The 15,702-nt window shown below is 43.8% G+C and overlaps 1 protein-coding gene across 5 annotated transcripts in view; it reads right to left on the reverse strand.

Annotated features, from left to right (window-relative positions):
* Window positions 1–1,792: 1,792 nt before the first annotated feature.
* The window catches only part of ATG7 (autophagy related 7), an 83,993-nt gene continuing 70,083 nt past the window's right edge, over window positions 1,793–15,702 (reverse strand). The window contains exons 18-19 of one of the 5 annotated variants that reach the window (XR_011154895.1): window positions 5,524–8,826; window positions 1,793–4,295 (exon numbers count right to left, since the gene is read on the reverse strand). Coding sequence is in view for 1 of the 5 variants with exons in the window: in XM_069028473.1 (XP_068884574.1) it covers window positions 8,794–8,826 (33 nt within the window). In the remaining 4 variants the exon portion in view is untranslated. Of the gene's footprint in view, window positions 8,827–15,702 lie in introns of all 5 variants that reach the window. The other 4 variants (XR_011154899.1, XR_011154898.1, XR_011154896.1 and 1 more) reach the window with 4 other exon arrangements.

A 15,702-nucleotide genomic window follows, 5' to 3' on the forward strand; every position in this document is an offset into this window, starting at 1 on the left:
TGCTGTCTTGAAGTTATATCTCTGAATCTCTTAATGACATTTCCAAATACTACCCACAGGAAAAAAAACTTAACAGATACCATCGTGGTTGGGAATGAATCTGTCCAGCCACAGGGCAAGGCTGGCCATGCACCAGTGACCTGTTCCATCCCTCCCTTGCAAATCCAGGCTCAAAGAAGCCTGGCCTAAGTTTGTATCATTGCTAAACTCAACTGAGTCCACAGGGCAGAAGCTACAGCTCACTCATCCCAACTACTGCCCAAGGAAAAATCACAAATAGTGGCTAAATGCATGCAAGAGACATGCAACAGCAAATGTTTTAATTAGAGGGAAATTGTCTTTGTGTAAGCAAATAATTGTGGTGTTATCACATTCACACCACCTACCTACTGCTCAGTGCCCCCAATAATGATGAATCACTGGGACGTATCAATAGGATATATCCAATAGCCACTGAGTGGGACTTGAGTGAGAGCTTTTCATTAAAAGCCATTTAAAATGTAATTTAGAAAATAAAGCACCCAAGGGAAACTCAGCAGCAACTTTAGGAAGATAAGATGAAGTAAAAAAAAAAAAAAAAATTATCAGAAAAAGTCGAAAGAGATACAGAAACCTTTTTTAGAACTTTGGTCTAATGTGTCATCTGAAAAGTAACTTTAAGTCGTAATAGCGCCAGATTTTGACATCACTGGAAGAAAGCCCATTACCTAGAGCAGCCACTGACCCCACTTCCCTCTGAGTTTTCCTTTAAACGCCACCACAGAGGCTCTGCCTGCTCAGTGAGAACCCAGCACAGCCAAAGCCACCCCTAAAGGCACGGCTGCACGAGCTCCTGCAGAGCTCCAAACCTGCCGCTACCAAACAAAAGGGCAAACAAAGGCATCCTTTGCTCTGCACAGCAACAAACAACCCCAGCACACCGAGAGCCTGCCCAGGAACACCCTGAGCCCATGACCTAGACAGACACGCAGCTCCTCGCATTCCTGCGATGGCCAGAATTCCTGCCATGACTCCTCGCAGCATTCCCCTGCCAGCTCCTGCCTGCAGTGACGTGGCCAAGGGCTGCTGGCCAGGCAGGAAACAGCTGCAGCAGCTGCCCGTCCGCCAGGCCCTGCTGCTGCTGCCACCGCTGCCTTGGGGACACCCTGCACAGCCCCGGAGCTGCTGCTGCCACCGCTGCCTTGGGGACACCCTGCACAGCCCCGGAGCTGCTGCTGCCACCGCTGCCTTGGGGACACCCTGCACAGCCCCGGAGCTGCTGCTGCTGCCACCGCTGCCCTGGGGACACCCTGCACAGCCCCGGAGCTGCTGCTGCTGCCACCGCTGCCCTGGGGACACCCTGCACAGCCCCGGAGCTGCTGCTGTCACCGCTGCCTTGGGGACACCCTGCACAGCCCCGGAGCTGCTGCTGCCACCGCTGCCTTGGGGACACCCTGCACAGCCCCGGAGCTGCTGCTGCCACCGCTGCCTTGGGGACACCCTGCACAGCCCCGGAGCTGCTGCTGCTGCCACCGCTGCCTTGGGGACACCCTGCACAGCCCCGGAGCTGCTGCTGCCACCGCTGCCTTGGGGACACCCTGCACAGCCCCGGAGCTGCTGCGGCCCCTCCTGACCCAGCCAAGCGCTCGCTCCGCGCTGTCCCTGCGAAGGCAGCTCTGCAATCCGCCCTGCATCTGCTGCGCTGCAGGTACAGCTGCTGGGAGAGCCGCCGCACTGCCCGCCAGCGTGGAAAGACACACCTTTTGTTGGCGCTGCTTCCAAAATAATAATGGAAAACGATGCTCGGACCTTCTCCTCCCCTCAGCTGCTCCCCTCTCCACACCAGGAGTGAATTAAGCCTGATTTACAACAGCAGAACCTCTACAAAGGCCTAATTACCATGGTTTCATTCATAAAGAGCTAATGTATAAATATGGCTCTCCCATTTTAAGTAACATTGGCAATTTCAGCAATTCAAAAGGCTAAACCCTGGATCCTCTGAATGGCAGGGCTGCCTTAAGTAATTAAACCCCCTCATCCCTCCCCCCTCACACACAAAAAACCTCAAAGCGAAGCCAAGAGCCCTATTTAGGAAAGCAGCAATTCCAGGAGGAGCTGCCGGTGATGTCATGGCATTTAAACGTCGCCTGAGTCACAGGTTCCTGAGGAAGTGGCAACACCTACGGAATTACTGGATAAAAGTCAGCCTTGGAAGCACGAAATGAAAATAAAGACGCTCACAGACAAAGCAAAAACCTCAAGGAAAATCGTGCCTGCTTTATAGAGTTCCTCCCCGGTAATTTGTGGGAAGTCTGTCACTGGAAATGAACGTGCGTGTTACTGAGAGCCCTCCCTCGGGGAGGCTGCGGCACTGGGGATGTGGGGAGAAAAGGAAAAAGAAAAAGAAAGAGGAGAGAAAGGACTCCAAAAATTGTCCAAACTCAAGAGTCCAAATGCTTTCAGTGCAGCAGACATGGAAGCTTCTCTCCTTCCTTCCTTCCTTCTTGCCTGTCTTCCTTGCCACGGTGAGGAAACAATTCCGGCAGCTCTGCTCCAGGCAGCTTTAGCCCGCACTGGTTTGATTTGGGAAACAAAAGCATTCCAGCAATGAGACTTCACACGCCTCGAACCTTGCAGTGCAGGATGCATCAGCTGCAGCTTCTGAGAGATGAGTGGAGACCACCAGAAGACCATGAAAGACCATTAGACCAAAAGAGAAATTAAGGAAAAAACTGCAGAGCTCCAGTTTAATGTCTCCCCTTTCCTACTTCTGTAGCGCAGAGTAGTATTTCACTAACAAATCAAACAATGAATCATTCTGCTGAGATCTTGCAAAAGTCAAACGTCCCAGTGCCAAAGACTGAAGTTACACACAAGCCTGAATTTTTGCATGCTCAGACTACTGAAGCAGCAACCCACAGCCAAGGAATGTAAGAACAGAAAGCAACTGGATGGGAAAGGAGGGAAATTACAAGGAATAATTTTTGAAAAGTCGTGCTTTTGATTTGGAGCAGCACAGCACTGTACATATGCTCCTGTCCTTTCCTGTTAGCTCACTAAAATATTTTGTTAAGAAGCGATCTGAATTTTTTTCCCATTTAAAATGAAATGCACGTGTGCATGTGACCTTCACTGAGAGACAAAGCCCATTGTGCTTCCTATCAATGTCCTACATAAACATCCATGCAAAGAACAGGAGGAAACAGGCATTTAGAGAGCTCCAGGAGATGGAAGGAGCGTGTGCTCCCTGCCAGCCAGGAAACACAGCACAGGCTGTTTTTAGAGCTCCTGATTATGCCTTTTCTCCCTAAGCCCAAGGAGCTCCAATGGCAAGGGAGCACTGACTTGATTAAGCAGAAAAGAACTTGTGCTGACAAACAACTGGTGGGTTCTGAAAATCTGTTCAGAGAATGTCCTGAATAATTCCACTGCATTTGAGAAAGTGCCATGGTGAAGTCACAACAGGCAGATAACATAATTAGTGAGGGCTGCAATTACAGCTTGAACTTATATATGGTTGGAGCAGTCATCTGCATCCTCATCCTGGGGTGAGATCATCTGGACTGGGAAATTAGGCGAAAAAACTGCTGCCCAAAGACATGGAATACCTGAAGGCACTCAAAGTACATCACTGCCGCTCCGGCTTAGTGCTGTTAATTCTTCTGGGAGGAGCTTCAGCCTGGTTAAAATAATCCTCAAGTGACTCATTCCAGGGACTCCTCCACAACGTGGCCTGGTGGAAGGATGAGGATTGCTGAGTGTCAGTTGCTGGCCTGAGGAGAGAGGTGGCTACAGATGAGCACGAGACACAGCCTGGTTCTCAAGGCTTCAAAATGGCAACAGAACAGTTTGACCCAGGATAACTGAAAATAAAGCCCAGAGATATTGCTGATAGGTTATCAATACAAGTAAAGTGAGAGAAAGAAGGTCAATAAACTGTTAGGGGTTTTTAATTCCAAACCTGCCAACTGTTGCACAGGTAAGAAAATGAGCTTTCCAGAAATGATGAAGCTGAAGTGGGAATAGAAAGGGCAAGCCTAGATAAATTTCAAACCTAAAGCATTACCTCTGTGGTGCTTTGAAGCACTGTCAGGCTCTGGAGAAGGCCCAGGCAGCTGCAAGGAAGGAGAGCTGGAAATGGGCAAGGTTTTCATAGGTTAGGAATTTACACCCTGGCACAGTCCAAAGTCTTCCCAGTGTAGTATTTCTGCCTTTAAAAACAGTTAATCCAGGTGCTCTGGTTGAGCAAAGGTGCACAACAGCCTCTGGAAGGAAAGTTTCATTCCAGCAGGATATGCATGAGCACATCAGCTGCACTGAAAATGAAATTTAAAAAAAAAGAAAAAAAAAGGAATTAATGAAGACAAATGGTAACAGGCTGGAGACATCTTCCAGGCTCTGTTTCTTATGAAGTCAGCTAAAATTTCCCATGTTGCAAATATTTCTTTAATGGCTCTCTTTAGAGTATAAATGCTTATTTGTTCCTAAGGAAAGCCTTGCATTCTTATTTAAAAAAGAAATAAAAAAATTTAAAAAGAAATTATTTTAAAAAGAAATTTGGCAGTAAAGTCCCAGCACTGAGCTGCTCCTGCTCTCTTCTTCCTGTGTGCACTCTGAATGCAAAGTCACAGAGCAGCAATCCCTGAGCCAGGGGCACATGGAATGGCCTGGAGCACATGGAAGGAGCAGACAGGCTGGGTATGTGCCAGCTTGAAATGTATTTACTTCTGCAAGAATGTGAGTAATCCTTCCTATTCCCATAAGAATGGAGAGCTACGACTCTCCTGGAACTCCTAAAAGTTGGTTATGCTTTGAAGAGGAACTATATAAAAATATCCTCATGGATTCTGTCCCAGCTCCCAAAGATTCCGTGAGAGGCACAGTGTCCTTCATCACCATCAGCTCAGTGACCTCACCCAGCCCTGGCCTCCATGAGAATCCTGCACAGCCAAGTCTGTTCCCAAAACACATCTCAGAATCACACTGGTTTTATGGGGTGCCTTGAAAAAGGGGAAGAAACTCAACGGGAAGTTGGGAGCTGGGGGAGTTCACCATGGCCCAGCAAGCCCAGAGCAGGGTGAGGATAGAGCAGCAGTGGTGAGCTTGGAGGGGCTGGGGTTACCCTTGGACTTGATGATCTAAAGGGTCTTTTCCAACCAAATGCTTCTCAGATTCCATCAGCAATCCCAGTTATGCAAGTTAACAGAGATTTAGGAACAATTTGTTCAGTAGGAGGGAAACACGTGCTGTCATTTGATTCCCACAGAGCAAAGCTCAGAAATAAAACCCATTTCAGTGAGGTTTCTAAATAACAGCACAAATGCTTATAGATGGCAGAATCACTCAATTTTGCAAATACTTCTGATGCATCTATTTAAGGTGGGCAGCCAAAATTTATACAAAGAAACAAGATTAGAGTCATAGAATGCCAAGGGGTTGGAAAGGACCTTTGAGATGATCTGGTGCCACCCCCTGCCATGGGCAAGGACACACACAAAGGGCAATAAGGAGATCAAAGATGACAAAATGGGAATTTTAGTTTACCTCACTGGGCTTCTCTGAGGACACAGTACCAAAGCCATGCAGAACACAGGGAAGGAAAAGCATTTTTCCAAGCTCAAGCTCAATGATTTTAAGGCCTGGAGCAGTCACTGCAGTTTCCTTTGTTGTGCCAAAATAACTCCAGTGCTACTGACACCTACTGAAGCAGAAGCTCTTTAGTTCTTGGGAGCCATCAGCTTCCTGGGAATAGAACTCCTGTGGTTCCACCCCTGATGACCTTCTCAATCAACCTGCCTGGGCCACCCTGAATCTTCCTCCATGGATCTAAGTGTGGTTTTCACATTTGTGCCTTTCTCCCTTCCAGAGCCCAGTGCTGAAGGCTTCAGACTCAAAACACCCACTTTGGGAAGGGTTCTGGCCATGGCTGGGATGGCACCAGGACAGTTCAAGGTGTCCCTGAGGGAAATCCATTCCCCACAGACAGAGCAGGACACAGCAGCAAGGAGGAGCAACTCAGGGCTCCAAGAAAGAAAGCTCTCCTACAGAATCTCAAATTCCTCACTCTGATGGATGTGTTACATTCATGTAACAAATTCTGAACCTCAGCCAGCAGAACACACTGCAGGGGTGACACTGAAGCAAAATCCCAGCTGGCAGAAGTGTGAAATCACAACAGAAGCTGTCATTCCAGGAGTTTCTTTAATGCTCAAGTACAAAAGCGGTGTCAGAGCTCTCCACTGAGATCTTCTAACAGTATTAAATGTCCCCAGGTGAGGCCTGTGGGTGCCACAGCTGCAGGCTGCCATATAATGCCAGGATATTTCTTTTAGATAGTTGAGGAATATGAGCAGGATCCTCTGAGACTGCTCATTGCCTCTTCCCAACAGATTTGGTTCACACCAGAGAAGCCCTGGCTGGGTTCTCCAGTGAAAATTCAGGTTCTTTACTGGTGCCATGGTGGAAGAGCTCCTGGCAGCACAAATGACATTAAAATCCCACCTTCTCCATGAAAAAGGGAAAGTTTAACTTGTCCTGTTAAACAGCAAACACTGGAATTGGGGACTGTGCAGAAATCCTGCATTAAGTGCACACAAGGCAGCAAATAAATGTGTTTATCTGCTGTTAGTATTTGAATGTACATTCATTCATTCATGGGAATGGATTCTCGGGGTTTGTCACTCAGTAAATGCCCAGAAATTGAGTCAGTGCAAAAGGAGAACAATTCTGGTTCGCAAGGAGAAAGAAAACAACGTTCTAGTCAGACAAGGGAAGTTATTCCAAGCCAGAGTGAAGTGTTTCTGCACATCAGGGACATCTGGGAAGCACATGGACAGGAAACAGCCCAGCCTGGGAGAGCTGGATGGCACTGGAATGAGAGGTAAGGAAACATTGCATTAACCCTGAGCTCTGAACCTTTCTGCCTCCTCTTCTGCACAGACACGTCCCAAGCAAAGCTACAAGGGAGCTTTACCAGGCCAAGCAGAGTTTCAGGTATTTAAAACAATTATTAATGTTTACCAGGTTCAGGAAGATGTGCAGCTTACAAGTTGCAGATAACCCCAAACTACAGAGCCATTCACACTCCACGGTCAGCAATTCCCAAAGATAAAAAAAGCAGATTATTCCCTTTAAACTGCCCTGGCACCGACCCATGGCTCCAGCTGGACTATGGCATGGCTACAAACATGGCTCCAAAGTCATCTTGTACTTTAAGTGCTTTAAAAATATACATTGCAGGGTGTCAATCTCAGTGTTCAGTGCCTGGCCACCAAAAGAGGACTTGTTCTGATTACCAGCTCTGATTTCTAAAATATATTGAGTTCATATATATTTTATATTACACTGAAGTTACCTAAGCTAGACATTCCCCTACGTAAGAAATCACATAAATACAATGATTATGATAATAAATAAAAGAAAATAATGGCTATTTTAGACAATAATGGCTATTTTAGACACTTGGTGCACAGCTCAGCAGGTTTCAATAAATCTTCTTTTCTGATCAGAATATAAGAGTTGCAGACATCCTTAACCTGACTGAACTTCTTCTGAGGTGGCAGAAGAGAGAAGACGGGAAATTCTCTACAAAAAAAAAAAAATACTCTGAGCTTATGTTAAGGAAGGAACTAAAATAATTGGATTGACCAACTAATTTTCATAACATATCTGGGAAACAGAGGCTGCTTGGCAGATAAAGTGATTTGCATTTTTTCTAAGTGAATTAGCTCATAAACCCCACAATATAAAGCTATGAAAGGGATTTCAAATTTCCTTCTAAAACCTATTCCAAGTAAAGACCAATAGATTCACTTTCAATTTTGCTGTAATGTACTTTGATATTTTAAAGCTCCTTTTTCCTCAAGCTATTTTTTAAACTCAAGTATTCTCAAACTCCTGTTTGTGCTCAGCCATAATCTCTGAAGCTACTCAAAAAACTCAAATGAACCAAAAAGGTAAAGAGAATTGCTCTTTTTGAACTCCTGCAAGGTGCTGCGTGACCACACCAAACCCAGCAAAGTCAGAGAATAAATTTCTCATTTCAGTGAAGCACTTCCCTACAAGTTTTGACTGAATCGATGACCCACCATCCCTTAAAGCAGTTTTTAACCATGTAACAGAGCCTTCTCTGAGCTTCAGGGGAGCCTAACCATGATACAAATGTATTTTGGTCTTTCCTGGGCAAAAATCAGTCCAAGCACTTTGTTTCCATGGTATGAAAGGATGACATCTTTACAGGGAGTAACAATTCCATGGATACATCCAGAACAATGCACCCTAAATTCACGTGGTAGAGGCAGCAGGTTTAGGTCCTTACCCACTCCTGCCCACCTTTAAACGTGAAATTTAATTCCCAAGAGCAGAAAATGCTCAATCTTAACAAATTCCAACTAAAGTGCCCCAAATCTGAGAGAGATGAACAAAGACATTCAGAAATGCTGCTTGGACATGGCCATTGACAAGCCAAATAAAACCTGGCACAAACAAACCATCCAAATTGGCTTAAGCAGCATATTTTATATGTAAGCCATATTCAGAAACTTAAAAAAAACCCCAACAAAACCCAAAAGAAAGAGAGCAGGTTTAAACATAAGCACATTGCTCCAGTTATTTACACAATAAAAATGAAAACATGGCGAGTTGTGTCCATAAGAGACTGCTTTGAAAGTGGAGTTATTCATGGCAAAACGTGGGTTCTGTTTGTTTGTCTTTGCAGCAGCCAGGAGGGGTAAGCAATCATTAACTTGTCCAAGCAGAGATAAAAGGCAGGGCTGCAGTGCAGAGCAGGGCATCCTCCTCCTCAGCCACCTGATTTCAAACTGTTTCATCATCACTCATGTCCCAGATCTGCAACAAATAAAGCAATTTTAGTTTGTGGAGTTGAAATATGCCCTTAATACACTCCTATAAATTCACATTGCTGTTTAAAAGGAATAATAAATAGCATTTTATGAACTGTTGACTAGCACCAATGGAGCTTTACAGAAAATTCAGTGGTTTTCTCCTCTGTTAACAACCTACACACCAATAATTATTTGTCATCTTGGGGGTATTTTTAACATCTACTTTTCAGCATTTGTCACTTTGGCTATTTGCTATTTATTCTCATTTACAGTAAGGCTCAGATCAAACCCCAGACATTCTGGGTTGGTTTGCTGACTCACTGGCACACACTTCATGTGAGTAATAACTTCTAATAAACAGCTTATTTTACTAAACTGCAGAAGAATTATTCTAGACATTCATTCAAGAACTAATTGGTCACTTTACACTCAAATATTGGATGTCATAAACAGCAGCTTAAGGACAAGAAGTTATATGGAAATTTGTACTTTCCTAGTGCTTAAAAAAGAAATAAAACGACACCATTTTTCCTGCAGTACAACACAATTGTACTTTTACTTTCTGGCGTGCCCTCGGCCAGTAAGTGGTTACAGAATGGGGAAAAAGTGAATATTTTCACAGAATTTCAAGGTGTCCTTGTGAAAACACTGAGGTGGAGTGGCAGAAATTCAGACCAGGGATCTTGCAGAGCTGTTTGTGGGGGGAGAGCATATTCTCAATATTCTCCAAGCTTTTTCTTCCAGAGAAACAGGGGTGCTCCTAAAACACTTTTTCTGATATTTTAGAGGTTTAGGTCATGGCAAATGCCCTCTTTTCCACCTGGCAGGGCTTAATCTCAGGACTAACACGGGTACAGCTTTGAGCTGGATTTAAGAACATAGTAACAACCAAGTTTATAATACATAAAATCTCTGACTGGGAGCATTTCTAACTTGCCCAAATTATCAGCAACACTTGTGGAGTGTTGCAGATGACACTTGGCAAGTGGTTTGGATGGCAAGCACAAAAATGCCATTTCCAGAGCACACAGCTCCCTTGCTGGCCATGGCCTGACCAAAGGAGCTGCAGCACTTCTGTGTCCCTGGGGAAATGAAATTCAGTTCCTCTGTTCCAAAACACAACTCATGTGTTGGCATGAAGTGGCCAGCTGAGTTATTCTCTCATTTTACATCCTGACCACTAAAAATCTATCAAACCCCCCTCACAGCAGAGCATGAACAGTTATTTGGGCTGTAAATTCTTTGGGGCACAAAGCAGTGTTTTACATGCACACAGTGCCTGGGACAATGGGGCACTGTTCTCACTGCACTGGGTAGACAAATAAAAAATACAAATAACCCCTTTTCTAGCCAGCCAACAATGCCTATTGACCTATAGCTTTAATAAACCCCTACAGGAAAAATGGACTATTTCTGGAATTTTAAAACATTCTGAAAAAAGCTCCTCAAATCCAGCCTAGGGAAAGACATAAAATCAAACATTTCTCTGCAGTGCTACGAGCTGTGTAAAAGGAAAACTCTGAATGGCAAGATTTGCTCCATTCCTAGAAGCGTCACAAAATGGTGGTGTAAATCCTTATGGAAAATACTGAAGGAACAGTTTGTTTACAAAAGGAAAAAAGAGTTTTCATCCTGCCCTAGATGAGCAGCTTGGAGCTTGCCAAGGCAAACACAAATGTCCAGCTCGCCAGTCAGGGTCAAGGATGTGGAAAATAAATACAAAAAACAAAATCTTTAAATAGAGTTTATGGTATGATTTGAGCCAGAGAAAAGCAGAAATCCCAAGTTCAGACAGTCCCCCCAGCCCAGTTTCTGCAAACAAAGCCCACAGACTGCAGGCCTGACAAGGAAATTCTCTCCTATCTAAAGCAGCTCTTTTCTAGGAACTTGTAACGAAAAGGAGGCTTTTAACAAAAATATTCACAAAAATACTGAAAATGAGGTTGCCAGGTATTTAACCAGTACTCAAACATCCTGGACTGAAGACAATGATTTTTAAATGTTTGAAAAGTATTTTCCCTCCAGGAGAACAGAGAGTTTTGTAAGACAGTTTACACTTCATGCAATCTCAGAGCAGGCAGAACCATTAAACCATAGAATGGACTTAAAGCTCATTTTATTCCAAACCCCTTCCATGGGCAGGGGCACCTTCCACCGGTCCAGGTTGCTCCAACCCAAATCCAACCTGGCCTTGCACACTTCCAAAATTCCAGCACAGCATTTTGTGTCCAATTTACAAAGGTTTATAAAGAACAAAGCAATGGTATCTTAACAAAGTGCATGCAGAGGGAAGGGGAAAACACAAAACAAAAGGGGAAAATTCAATACAGAAGTTAACAATTGCAAATTACCTCAAAGAAAACAAGCTCCACGGGACTGTGCAAAGGAAGTTGTGTGAAATGCTGACAGCTACATTATCACAGGCTCCCGACTAACAGCAATAGATGTTTTCAAAAAAAGACATTTAAACTTTAATAGATGATGACTATGGAGATTGCTGCAGAAGAGTGAACCTTTTAACAGAGGCAATAACAAAATACAGAAAGCCTACAAAGACAGGGTGTAAAATCATTGAAAAAGAGTCTGACTTCCAAACCAAGCTGTGAATTTGGATTTTTTCACTTCTCCTCTGTCCTGCAGCACACCTGGGTGAGGCAAACCCAAACACAGCTACAGGCAACGACAGGAGAAGTCATAAAATGGGAAGATAATGAAGCAGCTGTCAACCCCACCCCAGCCTGCACAAATCTGGGCAGATTATCTGAATGCACCTGTTCCTTCAAATACCTGCTTTTATATTCAAACTTCTTTGGAGAGATTCTTAAACTTCACGTGCAAATTATGGCTATTCAGCAGAAGAGGAGGATTCCCACACTTGTCTTCTTGCAAGTCCAACTATTATTTTTGTAAATAATAGGAAGAATGGGGGGGGAGAGGGGGGAAGCCTACAAATTCCCACTGCTTGATTTTCCACAGCTCCAGATTGCACATCCAATAAATCCAGTGGAACAGAGAGTTTTGCATTTCCTCCCCACCACAGGAACACCTGGTACCTGCAAACTGAACTTCCACAACAACAGCTCCAAAATCGGTGCTCACCTACCCAGGCAGTGGCTTTGCATCTTCTGATTAACATCTGTGATTCAAACAGATAATGACTGTTTATCTTATGAATAAACTTGCAAGAATAGAAATGTACCTTGAGGGGATTCTGAGAAGTTTCTTGCCTCCAAACTGCCAAACAAACAAACAACCCCCATGTGTTGCTTTCTGCACACAACTGAGATGAACTTACAGACACAGGGCCCAAAACGCTCTGCTCAGGAAGACCTGGAGTCGATTTTTTATGCAAACCACAGGATTTACTGTGGTGTAAATGCTTCACATATGGTGAGGAGTAAAGAGTAAAATTCTAAAGGCTGAAAATGAAATGTTCCATCAATCAAACAGCACAGCTGAGGATCACATGAGAACACGGCTTCCCAGAGCAATTGTCAGATCTTAAGTCTATGATTTAGAAACAAGCAGGATTTTTAATGAAAAAAGAACACATTCAAGCAACCTTTTGCTATTTTACAGCAATGAAATGTGAGGGTTTTTGATGGGTATGAGGTTAATCATGTTCTTGTTCTGTACTCCAGCACAGAGACAATACATCAGAATTTTGGGCAGCCTAAATCACTTGACAGTGTGGATATCTGGCTAAACATCCCCATGTGTGTGGATATGTGGCTAAACGTGCTGGAAGTGACCAGAGCTGCATGAACACACCTGTGGGACCTGTTCCATCCCTGGCTGCATCTCAGCAACAGCAACAAAAATCAAACTGCACCTTGAAATTCATTAAATACCTGCAAGTTCCAACCTGCAGCTTTTGCAGCCTTTAAGGTACAGACCGAGGGGGATAATTACAAAGTTCAGCACCCTCCTTTCATCTCGGCTCCCTCTGCACAGTGAGCACTTCCCTTCCTCACCCCCAAACCAGGCACACTCCAAGCGTTTTCCATGCTCAACAATTGCCTCCCCACCCCCTTTCCCACAGGAAAGAAAGCCCCAAGTGAACACCTGACAGAGCAGTGCTCTGCACTAAGGGGAGATCTTGCTTTGCTCAGAGCATTCCTCGCTGTCCAGGATCCAAGGGAATGCACTCCAGCAAGGATCCACTTGTGCTCCCAGTGCAAAACCTCATCCTACACTAATTCTCCCAAGTTTTTTTTTTTCAAAACTACCTTCTAACTTCCTCTAATTAAACTGTATCCAGGATCAGCTCTGGCCATAATCTGAATAACTAACTATCAGATATTTCCTACTTCAGCTGACACACAAATGACAAACTTAAACCTACAGAAATTAACCTAAAAAAAAAAAAAATCAAATCCAAGGCTTATAAAGCCTGCATTTCTTTCAAGCTGCTTTATTTAAGCAGCAGGTGGAGAAAAGGGTGGATAATTCCTCCAGATCCCTGCACACAGTGCCCTATCCCAGCTAGCTGACCTGGATGACAAATCCCTGGCATCTCTTGTACCTCCACAAATTCTGTTTTTCTGTGTCTGCCCCACAGCCTTCCCTTTACTTTCTTGCAATAAAATCAAATCTATCAACCTTGTACCTTTTATTTTTTTTTTTCCTCAATGCTGGTGGCCCTGACTGCTGCTTGTTTTGCCCTTACAGCCTTTCCAAAATTCTGTATTTTCAGCCCACAGCCTGAAAGGTCAGGGTGATGGGGCACTCTCATTTTAATCTCACCAAACAACAACTCTTCTACAAGTTCCTCTTGTAAGAAATTTTTTAAATAGATGTACAATACCTAGAAGAACAGAATGGTTTGGGTTGGAAGGCACCTTAAAGCCTAAATATCTTGTAGAACTGGTATCTGAAGGGCTTTGAAAGCTATTTTTAAGACCAAAACAGAGAAAGGCAAGTAAACAGCACAGAAAGTATTTGTTTACAAATAAACTTTTAGCTAGAAAGTCTTTTTAATATCTCCAGCTCCAAGCAGATATACAAACAGTAGCACCAAGCAGTAATTAGTCCCTTCTGGGTTTATAGCACTTTTCCCAGGTATTCACCAGAAAATGATATGAAAACACTCACAAAAAGGATTTATTTTGGTCACGACTAACCATTAACGAAACAATACAAAAAAAGAAGCAAACCAAAAATGCACACCAGGGTTTTTCTGGTATAAAAATGCCTCAGACAGATTTCCTTCCATTGTTCCTTGTTTTATGAGGGGAAAAAAAAAGTCCCAAAGCACTGAAGCAGCAAACACAAACCCAATTTCTCTCCTGTCTAGAAGTGCTTTGAGCTGAAAAGGGCATTTTTCAGGGCATAGCACTGGAGCTGTTGCAATGATGGCTTCTAAGTAGAGACTTTCTACTACTCTGCCTTTTCTTCAGGCTCTTAAAAACTGCCAACAAGAGTAAAAACAAATAAACACATCCCCCAGCATGCTTGATGATTGCCATGATTCTGTTTAGTGTGGGATTTTCAACTTCATTTTGCTACCACCAACAGGCAGCCATCCAAGGAGAACGTGTGTTTGAAGGAAGCCACAATTAATGTAAATTCTGTCATAGGAATGGTTAGATCTGATATAAAGCCTTTGACTGAAACGAAAATAAAACATTGTAGCATATAAAAGTGTACCTTTGAATTCTTCTGTCATCTTCCCCCTTTGATGTGCCCAGGTTTTACATTAAAAATAAAACTGTAAGTTTACATTCATCACGTTTATAAATCCTGCAAAAAACTGGCAAGACAGATATAAAAGCAAATTTCCTTTCAAGCTTTGTACAGGAAATGTGGATTGGATACATAAATGGATCTCAGAATAATTAAACCATTTCTACACCTGAGTCTGTACCGCTCCACCTGCCCAGATTTTGTTTTGCTGTAAATCCATAATTTGCCATGTCCCACTGCACCTTTTTAACTCCCAGGTGATGCAGAGCTGCTGTCAAAGGCCTCTAACTGAGCTTTCAGGTCACAACAATCAAAGTTGGTAGTTCCTGATTAACAGCAAGCAGCAGATGAACTCTACAACTGAACTGCAGGAACAAACAATCCAGGAACAACGAAGAGATTATGAAAGATGGGACTTCAGGGACACTCAGTGCTCTAACATGGGGACACACAGCATCAGTGAGCTCCAGAGATACCTCTGGAAATCATTTTGTCCATCCCTTCACCCAAAGCAGGGCCAGCTCCATCAGGGTGTTGTTCAGGCTCCTGGCCACAGAATCACCATAGAATTACAGAATGGTTTGTCCAGCTGAGTTTTAAAGACTTCTGAGATTTCATAGCCTCTCCAAGAACCCTGCTCCAATATTTTGACATCCACATATGAGATTAAATCATCCCTTGTAACATCTTTGTTAAATTAGCCCATACCTACCACATATCCATAAATATGTCTTCCATCATCATCATCACCATCACCACCCTCACAATGCTTCTTTACAGCCCCTGACAGAGCAACATCCTCCTGGCAGGACCAGCACACTCATCCAGGCTTCCAACAGCTTAAAGATGCTGAATTCTACAGCTCTGTCCACCTAAAACCCAGATAATCCTCATTTATTCTGAAGAAATTCCAGCTGGCTGGCCAGACAGAGCACACATTGCTGTGGGAAGGATCAATCTCACCACTCTTCATGGAATCAGAGATTTTGGGTGGGAGAAGGAACTTAGATTGACTTTTGCAAATCGTATCATGAAGGGACACTGCCCCTTGAGAACTGGGAAAATCTTCCCTTTCTTTTCAAAATACTCCCAAATTCTACAAGGGGGAAAAAGATCCATAGAAATCCTTGAGGCTTTACTGACTGATTAAAGAGCACAGATCATCCTCAGAGGAGACAGAGATTCCCATAACAAT

This window comes from Aphelocoma coerulescens, chromosome 12 (genome assembly GCF_041296385.1).
Source record: "Aphelocoma coerulescens isolate FSJ_1873_10779 chromosome 12, UR_Acoe_1.0, whole genome shotgun sequence".
Lineage (NCBI taxonomy): Eukaryota > Metazoa > Chordata > Aves > Passeriformes > Corvidae > Aphelocoma > Aphelocoma coerulescens.